The sequence below is a fragment of the Elgaria multicarinata genome, chromosome 7 (assembly GCF_023053635.1).
Source record: "Elgaria multicarinata webbii isolate HBS135686 ecotype San Diego chromosome 7, rElgMul1.1.pri, whole genome shotgun sequence".
NCBI lineage: Eukaryota > Metazoa > Chordata > Lepidosauria > Squamata > Anguidae > Elgaria > Elgaria multicarinata.
Window position 1 is genome coordinate 87,382,801 of NC_086177.1, and position 20,434 is coordinate 87,403,234.

The following is a 20,434-nucleotide window of genomic DNA, read 5'->3' on the forward strand; positions in this document are numbered from 1 at the left end:
TCTGCTGCCTCTTTTTTATATATACTCAAAGTTGTAGACTCAAATGGATGGTTGAGACATAAACCTGCCTACGATTCCTTAGGCTATCGGTTGTGCCAGAGCCAGAAAGTCTCATCAGCTGGCCTACTAACGTAGCTAGCAGACTAGGCTGGAAGTTAGCAGGTGGGTGACATGACCCGGGTATTGATTCTCTGGCTTCACAAGGAGAAGCCTTTGACAATAGACCTCTCAGACCCAGAAGAGGATGTGGTTGTAGAAGTACCCATCAATTCCCCTCACTCCTCAGGGCCTTCAGCCCCCGAAGAGTCCCTGAGATCAGCCCTCTGCTTATGGAAGAGGTCACATTGCCATCCTCAGATTCCAAGGACTCCAGTTCTGAAGCCAACACCATGCCCAGTTACCTCCATGCTGTCGCAGCCAAAGGCTACAACAGCAAGCCTAGCCCCTTTAAGGGAGAAGGCGTCATGCAGTCTGTGGGAGGAATTAGCAGCCTCTAAGAAGCGCAAATCCAATTTAAGGCTCTGTTTTGAGTCTGCCAGTTGTTGGAGCAACATACAAGCTAAGTTTGTCTGAGTTCCAACCTAAGCCTACTTGGAGCTCTCTGTTGTGCTCTCCACCTTGCCTTTTGGATCTGAATCCTTGTTTGTTAATTGTATCCCTGAGAAACTGGGTACAGCAGTACCCTCAACCGGGATAACCTCCATACCCAACAGATCCCATGGCCTGAAATGGTACAGCAGGCTAGAAAGCTGACCTATCAGGTATCCCAATGACCAGGATACAGTCAGTACACTCAGCTGAGATGGACCTCAGCTCTCTTTGTTCTGATGCTCTTGGCTTCAGTAGCAGGTGCTTGGCCCACTTTGGACAGGGGGAGCTCAAGCCATCATCCCCATTTCCTTGCCTGCCTCTGTTCAGCTTTAGCCCCCAGCACATGGAATACCCGAGGGGCACAAAAATCTAGAGAGTTGCTTTGGCTCATTATGTTTGTGTATGTTAGCAGCACTATGCCAGTGCACATTCCTTGCTTTCATTGCAACAGTAGTAGTAGCAATATCCCAGGAGGTAAGTATTGTTTGAAGGGAGAGGTGGAATATTAATCATGTTTTTCAAGTCAAAAAGAATACAATTTTATTTTGCTTATGGGACACTTTCTAGCGCAACTAATATCCTCGCTTCCCTTTGCCTATGAGTCATTTTGTAGGATATACTTGATATCCAAGTTTCAAACTATTATTTTTGGCAGCTGCTACGACACAAAGTGTTCATCTTCTTTTAAATTTACCAAGCTGAACCATTTATTAACAACCCCATCCAGCCACAAGAACAAATAATGCTTAGAAATATACAATTATATAAGTTTAAATTCCCAAAGCCCTCAGCCACTGTAAACCCCATGCATTTCAATGGGACATTCTCCCTTGCTAAGCCTTTGTGTGTCAGCCCATAAATCTCTTTTAATATTTTGCATTACAAAGCTTGATATTTTGGTATTTTGGCAACTCCTAAAATCTATCATTGCTTAAGGGGGGTCACTAAAGGATGAAAGTGCAGTTATTATTTTACAATATCGGTTAATTTTTCAATGTATCCTGTGTATTTGCTGACTTAAAATGGCTTTTATGTATTACACACGTTAAAATAAAGGATTATGTGCAAAGAAACCTGCTTTCTTTTGCTGCTTTGCCTTTTAATAAGCTATGTAAAAGAAATCTTGTCTTTTTAAACAATCAACCGGCCTTCTCAGTAATTATTTGGCCGATTCCAGTATGTAATAAAATGGCCTTGAAAGATTTAAGGTAGTGTTCCGGGTTATGCCACTGCCTAAAAAGGAAATCACTTATGTCCCAATCCATTTGGGACATGGACAGAAAGGGAACAGGACAGGAGGAGGGAGGGTAAACAGAACTGAGCCCCCTTCCTCCACCCTACAAAACAGAGGATCTGCACTATTGCTAACAGTATATCTAATTGGTGCTACACCAGGTCAGGCCACTGTATGGGGAACTAAAGTGTTCGGAACTGCAGTTGCAGCAGGACTCTGTTGTGACTGGTTGTATTGAGGCCCCAATGCTGATCTTAGCCTGTTACGTTAATGTATTTGATCATCAGTTTCTTATGGATAGACTAGTGGAAATTCAGGATTCTGCACTTTAGTGGTTTGAGTACTAAACATTGTGACATTTGGAGAAGGTTATGATGATTGATATTTACTCTTCCCACGGGATCTTATATGTAGGACTCATCAGAGCTGTGTTTTGTCAGCTGCCTTGTTTAATACCACTATGAAATTGGTGGGGGAAAGAGTGAGTTTTGGAGGTTAGTGTCATCTGTATGTTGACCACACACCACCCTATTTTTCACTGTCAGCTGGATCAGGACCTGCAGTGACAACTCCAAACCGATGCTTAGATATAGAAGTGGATGGGATGAGGCTTCAATTAATGTTAATCTGCATAAGAACAAGCTGTTGATAGTTAGGCAGGATCTACACTGCTGCTTTGTAATGGTTTATAACAATATTGACAACTGTTGGGGCCCAGGACACATTCCATATACCGTTTTCAAACTGCTTTCAAAGTGTTATATACTGCTAGTGTAGATCTAGCCTTAGTGTCACTTATAATCTAGAAGAGGCAGGATTGTTGTAAACTGTCCAGAGAGCTTTGGCTATGGGGTGGTATAGAAATGAAATAAATAAATGACTAATATCTTGTCCTGGATTGGGTCATACCCTGCCTGAGAGGGGACAGAGAGGATAAATAATGGCTCATTGTAGTAATTCCTTATCTGTAACAGATGTACACTAGGAAATACTACTTTCTATCTCCAACTTTTATTTCTACATGTGAAAATTGTGTCAAAAGTTTCAATCAAAATCCTAAGAAAATATGTTCTTGATGCAATTGTGTAATTCACATTCAGTGGGATTTTTGATTACTTAATGTATGTTTGCATATGATTTTGTATAACCATTTGGGCTGCTTGTAGACATTTTGTAACTTGAGATATATCCTGACCCTCACTGAAGTGAATACAAACGTCTGTTAATATCAGTTAGATTAATATTAAAGTTCTAAAAGGAATATGTTAAGAACATGACTGCAGTAACAAATAAAAAAATCTCTACTATTTGCCATTAAAAAACAAACAAACAGTAGTATAGTAGTTATAAGTTGCACTACAAACACATGTTTTGGTTGTATTTGTCTAGAAATGCCAGGCAACTAAGATTTTTTGTGTGAATGTTACAGATTCCCTGCAGCTTGGAATACTGGGATGAGCTCCAGAAGTCATTTGTTGCTTTCAGAGAATTCAGCCTATCGGAAAGCAAAGTTTGTGAGCTGTCGCTGCCTTGTATCAACCTAATGACTGATCAGAAAGAGCTTGTAGCCTCAGATCTTTGGAGGATTGTCCTGAACAGCAACCAGAATTCAGGGGATGACCAAAGGTAATCAAAATTGCATTTATTTATTTTTTAGATAATAATTCTAATATTAGGTTACACAGGTGAGGGCCATTGACTCCACCCAAAATATTTTTTTGTGGCAAGAAAGCTTGCTGGCCCAAGAATAGATAGATAACAAACACATGTGTATCTAGGTTTGCAGGAAGAATGCTTAAAACATATCTGATCCAAATATTTCACTGGGCTGAGATATTCCAGTGGTTTATTGTGACAGGAACAAGTCTAGGTGAGTCTTGGGTTCACACACTCCCCTTGCCCTCTGCCCCCAATAGTGGTTAATTTTAACTATGCTTCATTGAAAAGCATAGTTAAAATTATGACTTCAAACAAATCATAGCTAAGAAATTAGGGATGACTTTCACAAGGAAATCCGGTTCTTTTTTGGCTTGACGGATTCCCCCAGAGCCGCCGGCACAGCTTGCATTTGTGAGCTGAGCTGCTGCCTTTTGCCAGAATTAAAGAAATTTCGCAGGTTTTTTTTTAATTGCCGTTTATGCAAATCGCAGCTTCTTAATTTGCACAAATTGCACAAATTTTGGCTGTAATTTGCTTAATTTGTACAAATTACAATTGAAATTTGGGTAAATGGCCATTTTAGAAGAGAGAAAAATCATACAGATGGAGTCAGACCAGCTCATAGGTTAGCGAGCCGGAGTCTGGGGGCCCAAGCTGCTGAAAGGTCGGCAAACTTCACCCTCCAGACGGATTCCTCTGACATCCGTATTTAAGATTAAACACATTTTGTCAGTCTTGGATAACATGACAGGCTGTGATTAATACAAAATGGAAGGGAAAGCTCCCGAACTCGTCCCCATGGCCATGCGGAGTGTGCAAGTCTGAGGCTCCTCAGGGCTAATTCCTTTCATGATAATCAATGGGCGTAGTCATTAGGTAATCCAATTGCCTGCATGGAGGCCGAATCCATTATATACTTTTATTACCGTATTTGTATTTACCTGTGACATTTATATACTACTGGATGTAATAAAATTTCTCAGTGCTTCACAATATTAAAACACAATATTTAAAACACAGCATTAAAAACACTTCCAACTACAGCAAATAATCAAAGAGCAGTAACATGGAGCGGCATAATTAATTTACTTACAGCCCAGGGGAAGCTTGGGTGAACAAGTGTGTTTTCAAGAGGCGTTTAAAAGATGTCATACCTTCTGCTTCCTGAACTATGTGAGGGAGAGTTTTCCAGAGGGTGGGTGCTGCTACAGACAAGGCCTGCTGTCTGGGAACTTCATGGCAACATTTTTTTAGTTTTGGAATGAGCAGCAAGGCCTCCTCCGATGATCTTAAAGGTCACCTGGGTGTGTACAAGGAAAGGCAGTCTGCTAGGTATCCTGGTCCCAAGTTGTTTAGGACTTCATATGACACTAACATAACCTTTTATGTGGCTCCATAGCTAATAGGCAGCCACTTAAAGCATCCCCGATAAATGCCTGTCCAACCTACTGTTTCTAATGTTTGTTTGTTTCCTAGTTACATTTTTATTTTACTATTCCTCTAATGAGTTCAGTATTCTTTCTCCTACCCCTCCATTTTATCCTCACAATAACCCTTTGAGATAGGTAAGGCTGACAGAACGTGGGTGGCATAATGGGCTTCATGGTTCATTCAGTGATCTTCATGGCTGAGAAGGGATTTGAAAGTATTGGACTAGGTCTTCCTGGCCGTACACTTTAACCACTACATCACATTGGTTTTGCAACAACACAGATTAGTTCTTTGCCTTTATGAATATTTCTCTTACATGGGCATAGCAAGCCATTGAAAAGTGCTGAATGCATATCTTAATTATTTGTTTGAATGAATGTCAGCTAGTGATATTTACACACACACACATGCTTCACACATAAATACACAGCAGTTGATGAATAAGGAAAATGGGCTTCACACATTTCTTGGCGTGTGTATGTGTAAAATTTAAGAAAGTCTGAAAATAAGACAAGGGATAACAAATCAATAAAAAATAAGCATCTGGTTTCCATTGATCCTATCAGGTTGAAATGATTTCTTGATCTTAATTGTGAAGGAATGCATTTTCATCACTGAGAAGTTAAGTATTTTAGACAAGGTTAAGTCCTCTGAATGTGGGACCTTCAGAAAATTACCTTCGTGGTCAGCTTAGTACCACAGAAATGTGAACTCTTTGGGAATTGGGCATAAAGCTTGTGGAATTTTTTTCATCAAAGTATTTAGAAGTGCAGTCATAATTTTTGTTTTGTGTTCATTTGGGATTTATAACTATGTGTAACGTTTCATTAGAGTGTATATTCTCTGGTTTTTATTTTTATTTTGCCAGTAATAACCTTGACAAAATTAACATGCACACGCACAGACACACACACACACATATATTCATTCCATGGAAAAAGCATCTTTTCCATTGACAGAAGAATAATTTTACTCAGAGGGTAATTTTAGGCATTAAGAGATTGCACTGGATAAGCATAATATGGGGATTCTGAGGGGAGGGGCAATATCATTTCATTCCCTAGACAGCAGTGCTGTTAGGACTAACATGAAGAAGATAGGTTGATAAGTCTTTGTAGTGGGCATGAGAGTAACCTTTGCCTAGAGTAGGTTGACATGGAAGCGGGGAGATATGCAGTTGGGGCTACTAGGCCCAGCGTGGCTCTGGAGAGACAGATTTCAGGATGTGGCTGCATAGCTGGCAGGGTCAGAAACTAATGCCTTGTTCAGGGTTAGGGAGAGGGATTATGAAGGTCAATGTGCATGTAGATTTTATATATTGAATTTTTACCTTCCAATTCTAAGTTATCGATATATCAGTTTAGCTGCAATTCTGAGGCCAGCTGCCAGTATCCTTCTGTGCCTTTGCAAAATATTATAAAGTGGTCAAGTTAATGACCCTACCTTCGCCTCTCCTTTGCCAGTTTTGCATAAGTGCAAAATGGGTATAGTGGTAGTGTTCCAATTGTTCTCATCCTTGGCAGCCAGGCCATAAGTATCTATTATTATAGGTGAAGACAATAACCTTTGCTTTTCTTATACTTAAGTCCCCAAACAAAAAGATCAGGAAGAATTGTCATTCATTAGAAAATAAATAAATAAATATATATACATCATGGTGTTAGCCTATATAACATTTATGGCATAAACTTATATACATCTACTCATAAGAACATAAGAAGAGCCATGCTAGATCAGACCAAGGGTCCATCTAGTCTAGCACTCTGTTCACACAGTGGCCAACCAGCTGTCGACCAGAGACCCACAAGCAGAACATGGTGCAACAGCACCCTCCCAACCATGTTCGCCAGCAACTGATGTATACAGGCTTACTGCCTCTGATACTGGAGGTAGCACATAGCCATCAGGACTATTTGCAATTGATAGCCTTCTCTTGGAAGTAAGTCCCATTCAGGCGGTATAGGATTGCAGCCTTAGACATCTGTGGATGTTTAAAAACAATTGCTGAATAGGTTTTGGAACCATTTCGTGGTAAAATTACAGCTTTAGATTTCTATCTTAAAATCTTGATCTTCCCACTTTTGTATAAATCCTTTTTTATTCAAAATTAATGACTATACAACAGAAGCCAACGTAAATTCAAATCTGAAGGAGAGGAGTATTGTGTGAGAAAAGTGTACTTTTTCTTTGTACTTGAATGATAGGCTATGATTACGTTTTTAAAAAAAAATATTTTAGGGGGGGGGGAATTAATTTACCTTCTTCAAATTAAAAGGAGTAAATGAGTTGAAACAGCCACCCCACAAGCTCAGCCTAGAAGCAATGTGTGCACCAGTGGTTGCAGTTAGCCAAAATAATCATGGGCTGCTCAATGCTTATGCCCAGTATGCAGCATCACAAATGTTCAAATCCTGTGATAAGCCCAAGGATATGTTGAAGCAATGCTCTCATAATACTTCCTCCCCCACAGCTCTGAAAGTGAATCAGGCTCACAAAGTGCGTGTGATCAGCTTGTAACTCCTACGGCATTAGCAGCCTGCACCAGGGTGGACTCATGCTTTACCCCTTGGTTTGTGCCTGCCCTTGGGGTTTCAATCCAGTTTGCTCATTTGGAACTTCACCTTTGCCACCATCTGGATCAGCTGGGTGCAGGTACGTATCATATACTCTCAAGAAGGAGACTATAACGGTTGTTTTTACATTTATTCATCATCACCCCACCTGCTTTATATTTGCAGTTCCTTCATTCCTGGAACCATATGCTCAGATAACTTACACCTACTTATCGGTAGCAGGAATGCGTAGGAATAGAGAGTGTGTTTGGATCCAGTAACTCCAGAAGGTGCCGCATTTTCTAAGCCCTGACTAATGGTCACAAGTGCCCCCTTCACTTTATTCCAAGCCATCTGATAGAGCCAATTCAGCCTTTTACATTTGACTGCAGGCTTGTCCTGCTGCTGAAAGTTTTTACATCCACTTCAGCAAAAAGATACTAAAGAAAACTCCAAGCACTGGAAGCTCAGTTGTTAGTCTAAAAAGAAGTGAGGAAAGTCCATCTGTTTTTGTTCAGCACTGTATGCTGTTGTACTAATGTCAATTTTACTCCAAGAAATTTTGTTAGATTGTCTGATTTGAAATAATGCTTTCCAGGGAAGATGAGCAAATATCTAAGCACTTTTTAAAAGCAGAGCTTCTTACTGAAGTAGTTTAGTCTTTTTCTACTGACAGTAGAAAATGCTGAATAACAAATTTTGCTAAGGCTAATGTACATGGTTTTAAAACAGTGACTTGCGCCTCCTTTAGCTCTTCCTCATATGAGCCGATGCAACCACTTCCATATTTTTGACATTTCGAATGTCAGACAATGAAAAAGCAAAAGCAACTTGAACCAAACACAGCTCCTGTTAGCATGTGTCATTTCCTTTTTCAGAAAGAACTTTGCTTAGGCTGCTGTTAATTATCATTGTTTTCTTTGCTGATTTATTCACAGCGGGACAATTAAGTATCCAAAGCTGTGGCGATTGCAGACAGACTGACTTATAAGTCGCACTTATTTCTACGATAATGATTTTCTACAAATTGGAAATCATCTGTTATGTAATTTGGGTACCTATTTCTTTCAAATAAAGTCTGCATTCTAAAAAAATGAAGTTATCCCTTTTATGTCTGGGACAGTTCTGGTACTTTGTTTTTATTCATTTGAAAATGCATATTTTTTAAAGTTTTGCTTTTCCATTTCAAATTCTCCAATGCATTCCAAAGTTGTTGACCATTATCTTCATTCTTATTGAATTTTCTTCAGTTTGCACTTCAGCACTATATTAAATAGATTGTGCTGATGACGTTATCTGCAGTATTCCCTCAATCCTAATTTGGTCTCCAGCATTTACGTTTGAATCTTTTTTGTTGGTTCTGATCCAGAGTACAGGTTTCTACTGCTTACTTTGCTAATGCTTAATTAGCTCCTTCGGTGGTGATTATTTCTACTATCGTTGTCATTGTCATCTTTGTCTTCATCATTATTATCATTGCAGTAGGAGTCTTTTCGTAATAACCAGTGGTCCCGTTCAGTGTCGGGCCTTGGTATACTAACTTGTGCACAACACATAAAATATGTTAGCTATTAGATTCATACCCCACTTTTTTGCATCATGGAACTCAAGGGGTCGTACATAGGGTTCCCAGGCAATCTCCCATCCAGACACTGACCAGGTACAGACCTATTTAGGTAAGATTCCTATATTTTGTTCCTTTAGACATGTCTTGGAGCCTATGCTTAAATACATACACCCAAAAAGAAGAAGCCGTAAACTGTTGAAAAATAAATAGAGCTCAATCCATTGTGCACTTTCAAATGTACTTGTTTAACATTTGCATTGTGATGTAGAATTTTTTAAAAAGTGATTTCTGTGTGATTCCCGGGCTTAGATAAGCATGTCCTCCTTGAATAGACAAAAGTGTACTATTCCTGACTGCATTGATTTTTTAGCAAAGAAAATGTTAATCTTCAATATTTCTCAGTGTTTAAAGGTTCCTTTGCACGTTTAGAAGAAAAAAGTCCTACAACTCCCAAATTTCCCCAGTCAGCTGTCTGTGGAATGCTGGGAGTTGTAGGACTTCTTTCTGTCTAAACATGCAAAGGATTGCACCCTAAATTTCAGATTGGATTTTAATTTCTAGTGTGGTTATGGTGGTCCAGATGAGAAAGGATTTCCATACAATAATGACTATTTAACTAAGCTCAACAAATATATTGCATTTTTATTGTAAAATATATATTGATCAGATCTAGAAAATGTGTGGTTTGATCATTCTGTATATATTAATCACCTGAGCACATTCATTCCTGGTTTGTATTTGCAGTATTGTACTGCTGATTCTCCCCACTCTTTCTTCCACAGTGTCACCAAAGTTCCTTCATCCATTTATCTCCGATAAAAATGTGCCATCCGAACTAGAATACTCGATCATTTCTTTCAAAGAACCACATATCTATTTGAGGCAGTGGAGTGATGGATCAGTCTTCAAGGAGATCCAATTCTCCACTAAAATTGACTGCAAACTTTTAGAATATAGAAATGCAACTATGCAGACAGTTGTGAAGCCATTCGGCGTGTTTGGGCAGCTTGCTGTTTCTGGCAATTTAGTGGAAAAATTACTAGATGGAAATGTGATGGTGGATCCCATATTCATCAACTTTGGTCAACACACAGTTCACTCTCTGCATAAAACCGTTCAAGCTTGGCAACAGGTAAGGGAAATGGTGAAACATGAAATGAAAAAGTTACTTTGGATACTCAAATTCAGGATTTCTATCCGTAGCTTGATAGGGTGACGTGACAGGAGTAGGGCTAGGCAAACTGGCCACAAGCCCTCTTTGCAGTACCACAAAAATGATTGAAACTAAATGGAATGAGCAGGCATACAAATGGAATATAGAGAGCCAATTCACATGTACTGCCGAACCATGACTTGGTGTTACATGAACAAGCTTCATGTGTGTGCGCTCTCTCTCCTCCCACTGTACAGTCAGATTCAGTTGTTATTTCCTCTTTAGCAGGAACCATAGCTCTACATTGCATCCAAACCAGTAAGCCCTCCAAGCCAGGAGTGCAAACCATTGTTTCATTGTGGTTAGCAATTCAAATTTGGGCATGTTCAGACGACACGCTAAGCCATGGTTAGGCCGCTAACCCTTTTGCAGCAAATGGTTTAAATCATGGTTTAAACCATGGTTATGTAGCCACCATGGTTAGGAATGGTTCACATGGCACGCTAAGCAATCATATTTAGCTCAAAATGCTTAACCACTGTGGCTTAGTGTGTTGTCTGAACAGGATCTCTGAAGGGCAAGTGCAAACCATAGTTTGTCAGTTCAGATATAACAGCACTTAGTTTGTACTTAGGCAGGAAGTAACTAATTGAATCTGAGAACATGAGAAGAGGGAAGGGAGAGGAGATCATGTAAGCCCACAGGACCTTCCCGATCCTCTAAATCACTGGAGGTTCTCACAAAGTGCCCTCCTAAATTTCCTGCTGCTTCCACCTTTGGCTGCAGCCCCATCCCAGGCCTTTCCTCAAGGTGATTTGACCCACAAGAGCCATTTCAGAGGATGCAGGGGGCTACATTGGCGAAGGGTGGAAGTGCTGTTGCACAAGCAGGACTGCTCTGGATCCAACCCAATGGCTTGGCGGATTGGAAATGTTACATCTGAACTGACTCAGAGTAATTGGTGGCAGGATGGGCTGGGAATGCAATAGCAGGTTTCTCGTCCCTTCAGGTAGCAGAGAACAGCTCTCTTGGGTAGGCCTAAAAGTATGAACAAAGTTCAGCAAAAGCTTTGGGAAATCTAGCCAGTTACTTTATTGTCAAACTTTCCCAATAATAAATTTTGGCAGGAAAGCACATTTTATACTAGCGGTCCTATTACTATCCCACAGAACATGCTCTCAAGGAAAGGTTCCATGGATCACTTTGGATGGATTTAAGCCTTTGTAGTTGAGAACAGAATGTGACCTGATGAATCATTGTAATATACAGCATTTCAATTTTTATATGTAATAAAATGCTATGATGTGCATTATATGCTACTAAGGACCAAACAACATGTTGCACAAGAGATCCAATCACACATCTCTCTCTCTCTCTCTCTTTAAGTGCAGTTATTGGGGAGGGGGTTGCTACTTTGATCAGTGAAGTGGCATGAGGGATTAACCCTTTCTCTCCACATTGTGTCACTGGTTGAAATTTACCCCCTTCCCACTAGGTGAAAAATACAAACAGCTATCTCTGTTACGTTTGGTTTCTCTTTGCCTAGCTACCCTCCCTTATTCATTGAAGGCATTCACTACGTCTTGCATTATATTTTGTATTTGAAAAACTATGATCCAAAGCAATAACAATATGCAGATTTTTTTTCCTGCAATTATTCAGAATGTCTTGAATTTTTCCAAACTATCCAGTCCTACAGGAAAATACTTCTCTTTACCAGTACAAATGCCTAAATGAAGTTCTGTGCATTAATTACCCATCACAAAACTACAATAGTAAAGCTAGAAAAGATAAAACATCTGTTTCATATCAGAGTTTCTTTTTCAAGGCATTCCATGGTTTTCTTATTGTAAAAGGACGTTCATAAAACAAGAGCTAGTGTGATTTAAATCTTTACAGCTGGTTCAAATATCACTGTGAAAAAAGAGTCTTTGTAGCTCCAATTTCTGCTTTTTGTCATATTTTGAGCAATGTGCTTAACAGAAAACAAGCAAACAGAGTTTTGGATGAGGCCCGTTACGCACAGGCTGGTGGGGCAGCAACTACTGCAAAATGGCCTTCAGAAAGGTCCGTTGCTTTGTGCAGTTAAAAAGTCTCTCAGACTTCATATACATATAAATAAAATGCAGTGTATAAATATTTAAATGTTTGAGACCACATCAGAGTGTGAATGACTGACTTGGACTGCAGGGTGCCTTAAAGGAATACTCTGGGTTGGAAACAACAGGACTGTATATTTGATTAAGTAGAGCCATATGTTGTATAGCACCATATTCCTGACAGGTACATTCTATGACTGGTTGGGTCTGATTTATACATGGGGGTGGCAATGTTCAAATGGCCCACAGGAGGATATGCTTCTGTAATTGTTGTTGTAATTTTCTCGTTTCCTCTCATGTCGAGAGTTCTTGCCACCATCTTCTGATGTGGTGGGTGGGTCTCTAGCCCAGAGTGCACTTGATTAAAAACTCACCCTACTTTTAAATTAGGGGACATCAGACACAGAAGTGGGCTCAGAACTGCTTATTAACGTTAATTGTTAACAACATGTTCCTTATGCGGCTTCCCCTCTGCCACATACTGAAAATTAACTTCCCACTGCTAAGTGTTGTTTAGTGTGTAGTGTTCACAATCAACACATTATTTTGCCAGACAAAATCAAGAGCTCCACCATTAGTTGAATTCTTTGCATTTTCTAACCAAATATCACAGACAAGTAATTTTGTACACAGTACAGATGGGAGCTGACATATAAAGCATAAAACAATTTGGCCTTACACCTTTAGGTCAAGAGTTCAAGATTAACAGAAGCCTCTGTCAGTATTTGTTTCTCCCAATATGTGGACTAATTTTTTCCCCTTAAATAATGATGGAAGTTTTAGAAGTAGATTAGGCTTTAAAGACATCACCAGGCTCTTTGCTTTATAATTCTAGGTCATATGTTCAAATCTCAAGATGATAAATCTTTTCTTTTTCTTTTTTTTAAGGCATTGATTCCTTTCTGTTAGTAACTGTTTCACAGCCTAAGGCTGCAATCCTAGGCACATCTACTTGGAAGCAAGTCTAATTAAACTCAGAAGGAATTAATTCTGAGTCAACCTGTATGGGATTTCACTGTTCTCTGTTACACTGGAAATAAGTGCATTGATGCTGGGTTTTATCTGTTTTTACTTTTATTTTATATTGTAGTGTGAAACTTTTCTATTGTATCTTTTGTTTATTTTGTGGTTTTAATTGTTGTGAACCGCCCAGAGAGCTTCAGCTATTGGGCAGTATAAAAATGTAATAAATTAATAAATATCTTCGGAAACACAAGGGCCAAAGCACTTTTTATGTGCTTAATTTTAAGCACCTGCTTAACTCTCCCACTTTAATAAATAGAACTTTTTTAAAAAAAAATAAGCCGGATTGTGCTTGAGTGGAGTTAATAAAGTACATTTAAATACCAAAGTGTAGTAATTTACAGCAGAAAATACTTCCAGAATTTTTGTAGGCTTGCATTCTGAAGCCAACAATGCTCGTCTAATCAGGGTTATCTGTTCGTCAGATATGTGCCGTTTGAACTGCAATAAATTTTTATAAAAAGCAATTTAAAATATAGAACTTATTGGAGACTTTTAAAATTCTGTAAGATTATATAAGAATATATGTAAAAATGCATCACTTCTACAATTGCCCAATCCTTTGTTGGTTGAAAAACAAATACAGCCCTTTAAAATAAAGAAATACAGTGGTAGAATTGCATATTCACTGTATTATTGTAAAGGATTATATGTTAAGTGCATGTGCATACGTATATATTATTTAAATAAAGTAATACAGTAGACAGTGGGTCCGTTGAGTAAAATACCCCAACTTAACAATACTCTTTGGATATTCTTTAGGGAAATGTAAACTATTCTACCAGAGACACTCTTGTTAAATGTTCTCTAACAGAATTTATTAGTGGTCACTATTTAAACATAAGGAAATCTATGTGTTTTATCCCATCAAGTTGCATGTAGTGGTTCAACTTTCTTGTTACTATCTTATTGATCCCACTTTAGCTAAGGAACCAAATTTGAATGTAATGTGATGTCCAGTAAAATGAAGATCTCTGACTCAGTCAATTATCTCATTATCGCTCTCCCTGGGAGGCTAGGTTATTGTTGAAAAATACAAGCATGTATATAAAACAAGGCTGTCAGAGCATCTCTTTCTCTCTCTGCCAACAAAGCTTTGGTCCTTCTTGTTCCAAAGACTGCTTCAGTCATTATTTTATTTATCAACTTGAATCCTCTGTCTAAAAATCCAAGTTAATGATTTGAATGGATAGATGGCATTCCCAAGACCAGATTGGCCTTCAGAACAATCCGAAAAGCCTTGTGCTCTTCTGAGGGTTTGAAACTTATACTCCATGCCTTTGGTAGGATGGGCTCTAGGGATTCAAAAGGCTTGTCAAAATGGACGCTCCCTCAAAGACTCCAGAGCTGGTCAACAACATCAACAATTTGCTGAGGGGCTTTCGCACCTAATGATGAAAGGCTGAACCCTGGTAACCCTTGGAACAAATGAAGCCTTGTGTGTAGAGCAAGAATGCTCCACAAAGTTGTGGTGGGTGAGAAGCCTCCCTCCATCTTTTGTTCATGCAGAGTACAGACAAAGAACAGCGTATCTTCTTATCTCAATCACCTACTGCTTTCCTTTCTTTCTCATTCACACCTTCCTCTGCTTTTCCATGCACAACCAGCTCCAGTCGGGGAGGGGCTCTGTAAAAATTATGTAAGCCTAGCTGGATTTCACTTTAAGGTTAGGCCGACTAAGCAACAACCTATTCAAACTAGCTAGAAGATATAAGTTGTTCTAATGGCTACATATACATGCAGTATTGGGCAAAAGGCGGGATGATGATGATGATGATGATGATGATGATGATAATAATAATAATAATAATAATAATAATAATAATAATAATAAAAAAAACATCTTTATAGGTTGGATTTGTGTAACTTGTTCAGGAGGCTGCATAGCAAGGTAAAATATACTACTTGTATCAATTCCATCTTGGTGTGTTATGCTACACACACAGATGAATGGAGGAAGTGATAGGTGACCCAGTAAGTTCAGTGGAGAGAGGCACTTTACACTCACCTTTGTATATGCCCTTATTAGTCAATGAAAGCCAGTACTGTGGTACTTCCCTTTTGAAAGGAAAGATTATTATTCTTGCAGATTCTGCTTCTTCATATATCAGAAATGTTTCTATTTCTACATCCTTGGCAATGACAATGAAAAGGGCTATCATTTTAATCATTGTACAAAATGCTTTTTATTACATGTATATTTAAGCCTTCTTCCAAGGAACCCAAGGTATGGATACATGAAGTTTTACCTGGAATATAGGTAGGCTGGAAGATAGCAATTGGATTTCACAGCTGAATGTGGACTTGGAACAGGGGGCTCTTTGTTCCAGTCCAACATGCTATTCACTAGACTACTCAGGCAAGAAAAGTTCTGTAACTAGAAGGAGATAAATGAAAGAGCTGTATGCTAAGTGAAGGTCTGTAGTTCAGGTGTATATTGGGCTTGTTTTTCTCCCTTTCAATTTTCACAAAATATCTGAAACTCTCCAGATCTCCCTAAGGGAGATTAGAGGTTTAGACGTCTAGTGAAGAGGCTAGTGGGGCTCTTTTTCTGAAGCTGATCTGCCCATAGACAGCTTGGGTTGTTGATCTGCTGTTGAGTCTTTTGATTTTCAAAGTTTTCATTCAAGGGTCTTAATCCATAAACTTTAATTTCAGGCTCCTGTTTTCTCCTTGTGTAGCCAATTTCTTGACATGACTCCAGTTTAAAGCTCACATTTGGTTAAGTGTAGTTTAGTTTAGTTTAGTTGTACACAGTAAATAATGTCCAACACACACACTCCTTACTGAGGCTAACTATAGGGATTGTACTCTCTATCATTTTCCCTTTTGTTGCTTAAATGGCAATCCAGTGTTCTGATACGCACAATTCATAACATCAAATCCAATGAATCTAAACTGTGTTAAGGTAGTTCATGATCATTCACAACGCCAATTGATGCTATCAGCTTTGCCTACTTTTTAACTCATAGGAGGATGGAATGTTTGTCCTTGTGGCTAAGAATTTCAGTAAATGCATTGTGGACTGTGAACACCACAACCCTCCTTGACATTTTACTGTTTCTCTTGTTCAAATGCATAAAAATGCATGTTAAGGAAATATCACATTACTTTGCCCCATTTCTTCTAGTTTTCCATCTGATGGAATACTTCTAAGTCTCTTCTCCTCAATTAATATAAGCAATAAAATTTAAGAATTCTAGTGAGGGAGAGGGAGTTCTGTTTTGGCTGCTCAGATTTGGTTAGGATATTGGGTTGTATCCAACTGTACCTAGGTAGAACAGATTCCCTCTCCCCACTGCAGCCCCTCCACATGCCCCCAAATTATTCATTTGTTTGTTACATTTCTGTATCGCCACTAGCCAAAGCTCTCTGAGCTTCAGTTCACAAAGCAAGACTTTAAACCACAAAATATAGTAACATAATATAACATGATATAAAAACATTGAAGAATATTACAACAGAATAAAACTAAAATAAAAACCAAAGTAAAAGCCAGCAGTGGTATGAAGCTCTGAAACAGATTGAATTACTAAAAAAACCTGAAAGAAATTTTAAAAAGTCTTCATCTGGTGCCGAAAAGACAACAACGTAAGTGCTAGGTGAACCTCTCTACAGTTTGGGGATCCCCTGGAACCGCTTTAGAGCCTTAGAGAATAGAGGAAGGCGAAGTCCAGTTGTGTGAGTGGAAGTCCACTCATGCCACATTGAATTACAACCATTATGTATAAAAATTATCACGCATAGTTTTTAAAGTGAGATCTAATCACCTCCCATTTATTGACATATTTTATTAAAAATATTTCTTAACCACATGGATAAAATAGATCTTAACCTCGAAATGTTAAGTAGAAAGTAACTAGAAATTGAGGACACTACATTGAAGACTGGACCCTTGATTTGTACTGTAATGATCCAATCTGTTACAACCTCTTCAGAAACAGATGCTTAATGTTTTGGGAGACTATCCTGTTTCCATACTTTAGATTAGGGCTGGCCAACTGCTGTATTCTCTGGAACACTTTTTTCCAGATGGTGGCCCTGAATTAGAGGTGTATTGTGCTTTACAAGCTGACACCCCCCCCCCCCTCAGAACTGATCAGGCTCCATAGACATTTGGCATCATCCAGCAGTAAGGACTTCACAGATACATAGCACCATGCACTGAGGCATAGCATTACATATGTATATTTATCAATTACATAATATGAATACAACATAGAAAAGATGAATAATATTAACGTGTGGAATCTCTCTTCTTTTTACACACTACTTAAAAGCATTTTTATTTTCCTTATGTATAAAATTGTCAGTGACTTCTTACTATAAAAGCTGGTAGGATCAGAGGAAACATTTTTGGCTTGCACACAACCAATCACCCTAGTTTGTAGCACAATTCTATGTATATTTATATTTTCCTAGAACTAGGTTCCAGTGTGTTCAACGGGATTTACCTCCATATATGTATTTGTAGGGTTGCAGCTTTTGTTATTGAATTTAGCTTCACAGTTTTAACTTCAGTGGAGTCTAAGATATTCAATCGTATATTAAGAATATGTGCAGTTATTAGAAAAATTATAATGTTTTGCATTCTCTGCATACATTTTCCATCTATAGGCCTAAGCCTATAACCGTACAAATATGCGTCATTTTTCAGTTTGGCCCATGTTGCCATTGAAATGTTTCCTACACATTTAATATAGAAATAGCATTGGTATTGTTTTCTTCAGTGAACTGACAATAAAATGTCAGATTAATATATCCCACTAAGATAAGTTTTAAACATCTTGTGATACTAAGCTTCCAGTCTTTCTGGCTACAGATTTAACAAGAAACCCCAGTAGATAACTTCCTTAGGGAGAAATGCTTTATATATTCTTATCTATGTTTGATTGTAACATACTAAGTTCCTTAGATTTTAAATCCATCCTTTAAAGAAGAGCATTTTATAAATCTGTAACAAGGAAATCCATGTTTGTGGGTAGTTCTCTGAGCATGTGGGTATGGCAGCTTGACAATATAAAGTCATAGATCCACCATTAGAGAATGCCAAAACAAACTCTGTGCTCTGAAGTGGCACCAGGAATGTCAGCCTTGCTTTCCCCAGATACTACAGTACAGTATATACAGATGCTCTGTAGTAATCTCCACTGCTTATAAAATGTGGATCTTTGGTTGCTCTACTGACTTTTTCTGTATAGAGTATGTTTATGAGAACAGTGCCAAATTAAACAGTCTTCATTATATTGAATCATAGAGCCCATAACTCTGGGAGTCCCAAAGGAAAATCCCTTTAATTCCAGCTCTGCCCCAGCTACCTCGAGCACCCTGCACTAGCATGTGCTAGTGAATTGGGTTGTGTGTGTGTCTGGATGGATGTGTATCTACAAATGAATTGGGAAGAAAGAAAAAGCCTAGAGATCCAGAAGCCTGTGTGGGAAGGGTGCAAATTATGTGTTCACATGACTCATGCCCTTTCCTCTGATGCTTTATTCTGCCTCTAGAAAGGAAAATAATGAAGCCAAGGGGAAATGTTGAGAAAACACAGGAATGTAGTACAATATTTTTTTTACACATAATGGAAAATGGAGTATATACATTTGGGTATGCAATCACCATAGAAACCCGGTTGTGCTTGGGGATGTTCAGACATCCCACAGATGTTAATACGTAGATATATCCAAGGTCAATTTTGCATAACTCTGGAAATTAATAAGAGATCACATACTTTACACACCTAAGAACTGTACATTTGGCCCTTTATGTTTGTCTAAATGAAGTGTTGACAGCAGCAGCTACCAAACTGAACTCTGTGGAAAACTGGTGGCCAAGAAAGAGTTGGCAAGCTAGAGAGGCCTGGCCATCTTCCTTGCTTTTATATGCTTCTATGAGTTCTCTGGCATTTTGCTGACAGAACCTTGAAGTAACAGTAAACAACAAAGGAAAAACCTGTCTGTTGGTGCTGGGAGAAGATGCTATGGAAGAAAGGGAAACTGGGAAATAAATTCAGCTTTGAAACTGAAGGCCATCATGAATCTGCCCAGCAGTCACCTGAGGGGAAATGGTCACAGGAGAGACAAGAGAAGCAAAACTGTTAAGGGAAAAGATAACTAAAGAGAATGGGAATATAGGCACTAGGTGTGAAGAAAAGAGCTTCCATTTGCACCTGTTGATGCAAATGGAAAAAAGTGAAACAATGTAGTATATTACATTATTGGGTAAATGATAGCTGTGAATTGGCAGTTGGCCTCAAATGGATGGGGAGGCAGGATAGGCATACCGTACATAAATGCTAGGAACAACTTGAAGGACTCGTGCCAAGATAGCCACTTGCCCTTCTACTGGCTACAAATCATTATTGTAACACAGGTACTACAGCTATTAATGAACCCTGAGACTTTGGTAATTTAAACATACTGCCAAGTGAGTCCATCAGTCATAAAGTACTACTGATATAAAAAAATGCCCAGTATGCTCTTTGCTCCAGTCAGTCCATTTAGTGCAGCAAACAGCCCAAGTGAATGAAGAGAAGGGATGATCACCGCACTGAGGGAGGACAATGAGATATTCTTACTAATTGAGAATGAATTTTTAAAGTACTCTGGGCTGCATAATACTTTAAATATCAGAAGTACATGACATATTTTAACCATTCCTAGGTGCATTTTCAGCACTATAGTCCATTTTAGAGTAGAATAAATAGATTATATAGAAGGGAGGATGTTCATTATAGATTTGCTCTTTAGCTTAGAGGAAGCAATTGTTGCTTTTAGATTTTTGTTTGCCTACCAAAAGCACATTGATGTCCTTGAATTATTCCACTGATATTACTCATTTATAATATATAAAAACGTAAGAAGAGCCCTGCTGGATCAGACCAAGGATGTATTTAGTCCAGCAGCATGTTTACACAGTGGCCAAGCAGCTGCCTGTGGAAAACCCACAAGCAGGAGGACAACAGCACCCTCCTGCTCATGTTCCCCGTTTATCCACAGCTGTTGTTCATACAACTGTTTGAGGGTAATATTGTGGTGGTTGCTGCCAGAGGATTTTAACTTTTAAGATAATAATGGGAAGTTTTTTTTCCAAAAGAGTATCCAGATGTGTGTGGATCCAGGGGTGGTT

The 20,434-nt window shown here is 38.7% G+C and overlaps 1 protein-coding gene across 1 annotated transcript in view; it reads left to right on the forward strand.

Annotated features, from left to right (window-relative positions):
* VPS13B (vacuolar protein sorting 13 homolog B) overlaps positions 1 to 20,434 on the forward strand; it is a 434,090-nt gene that overhangs the window by 360,598 nt on the left and 53,058 nt on the right. The window contains exons 40-42 of the mRNA XM_063130990.1: positions 3,255 to 3,451; positions 7,386 to 7,567; positions 9,817 to 10,166. Of these exons, the coding sequence (XP_062987060.1) occupies positions 3,255 to 3,451; positions 7,386 to 7,567; positions 9,817 to 10,166 (729 nt within the window). The remainder of the gene's footprint in view (positions 1 to 3,254; positions 3,452 to 7,385; positions 7,568 to 9,816; positions 10,167 to 20,434) is intronic.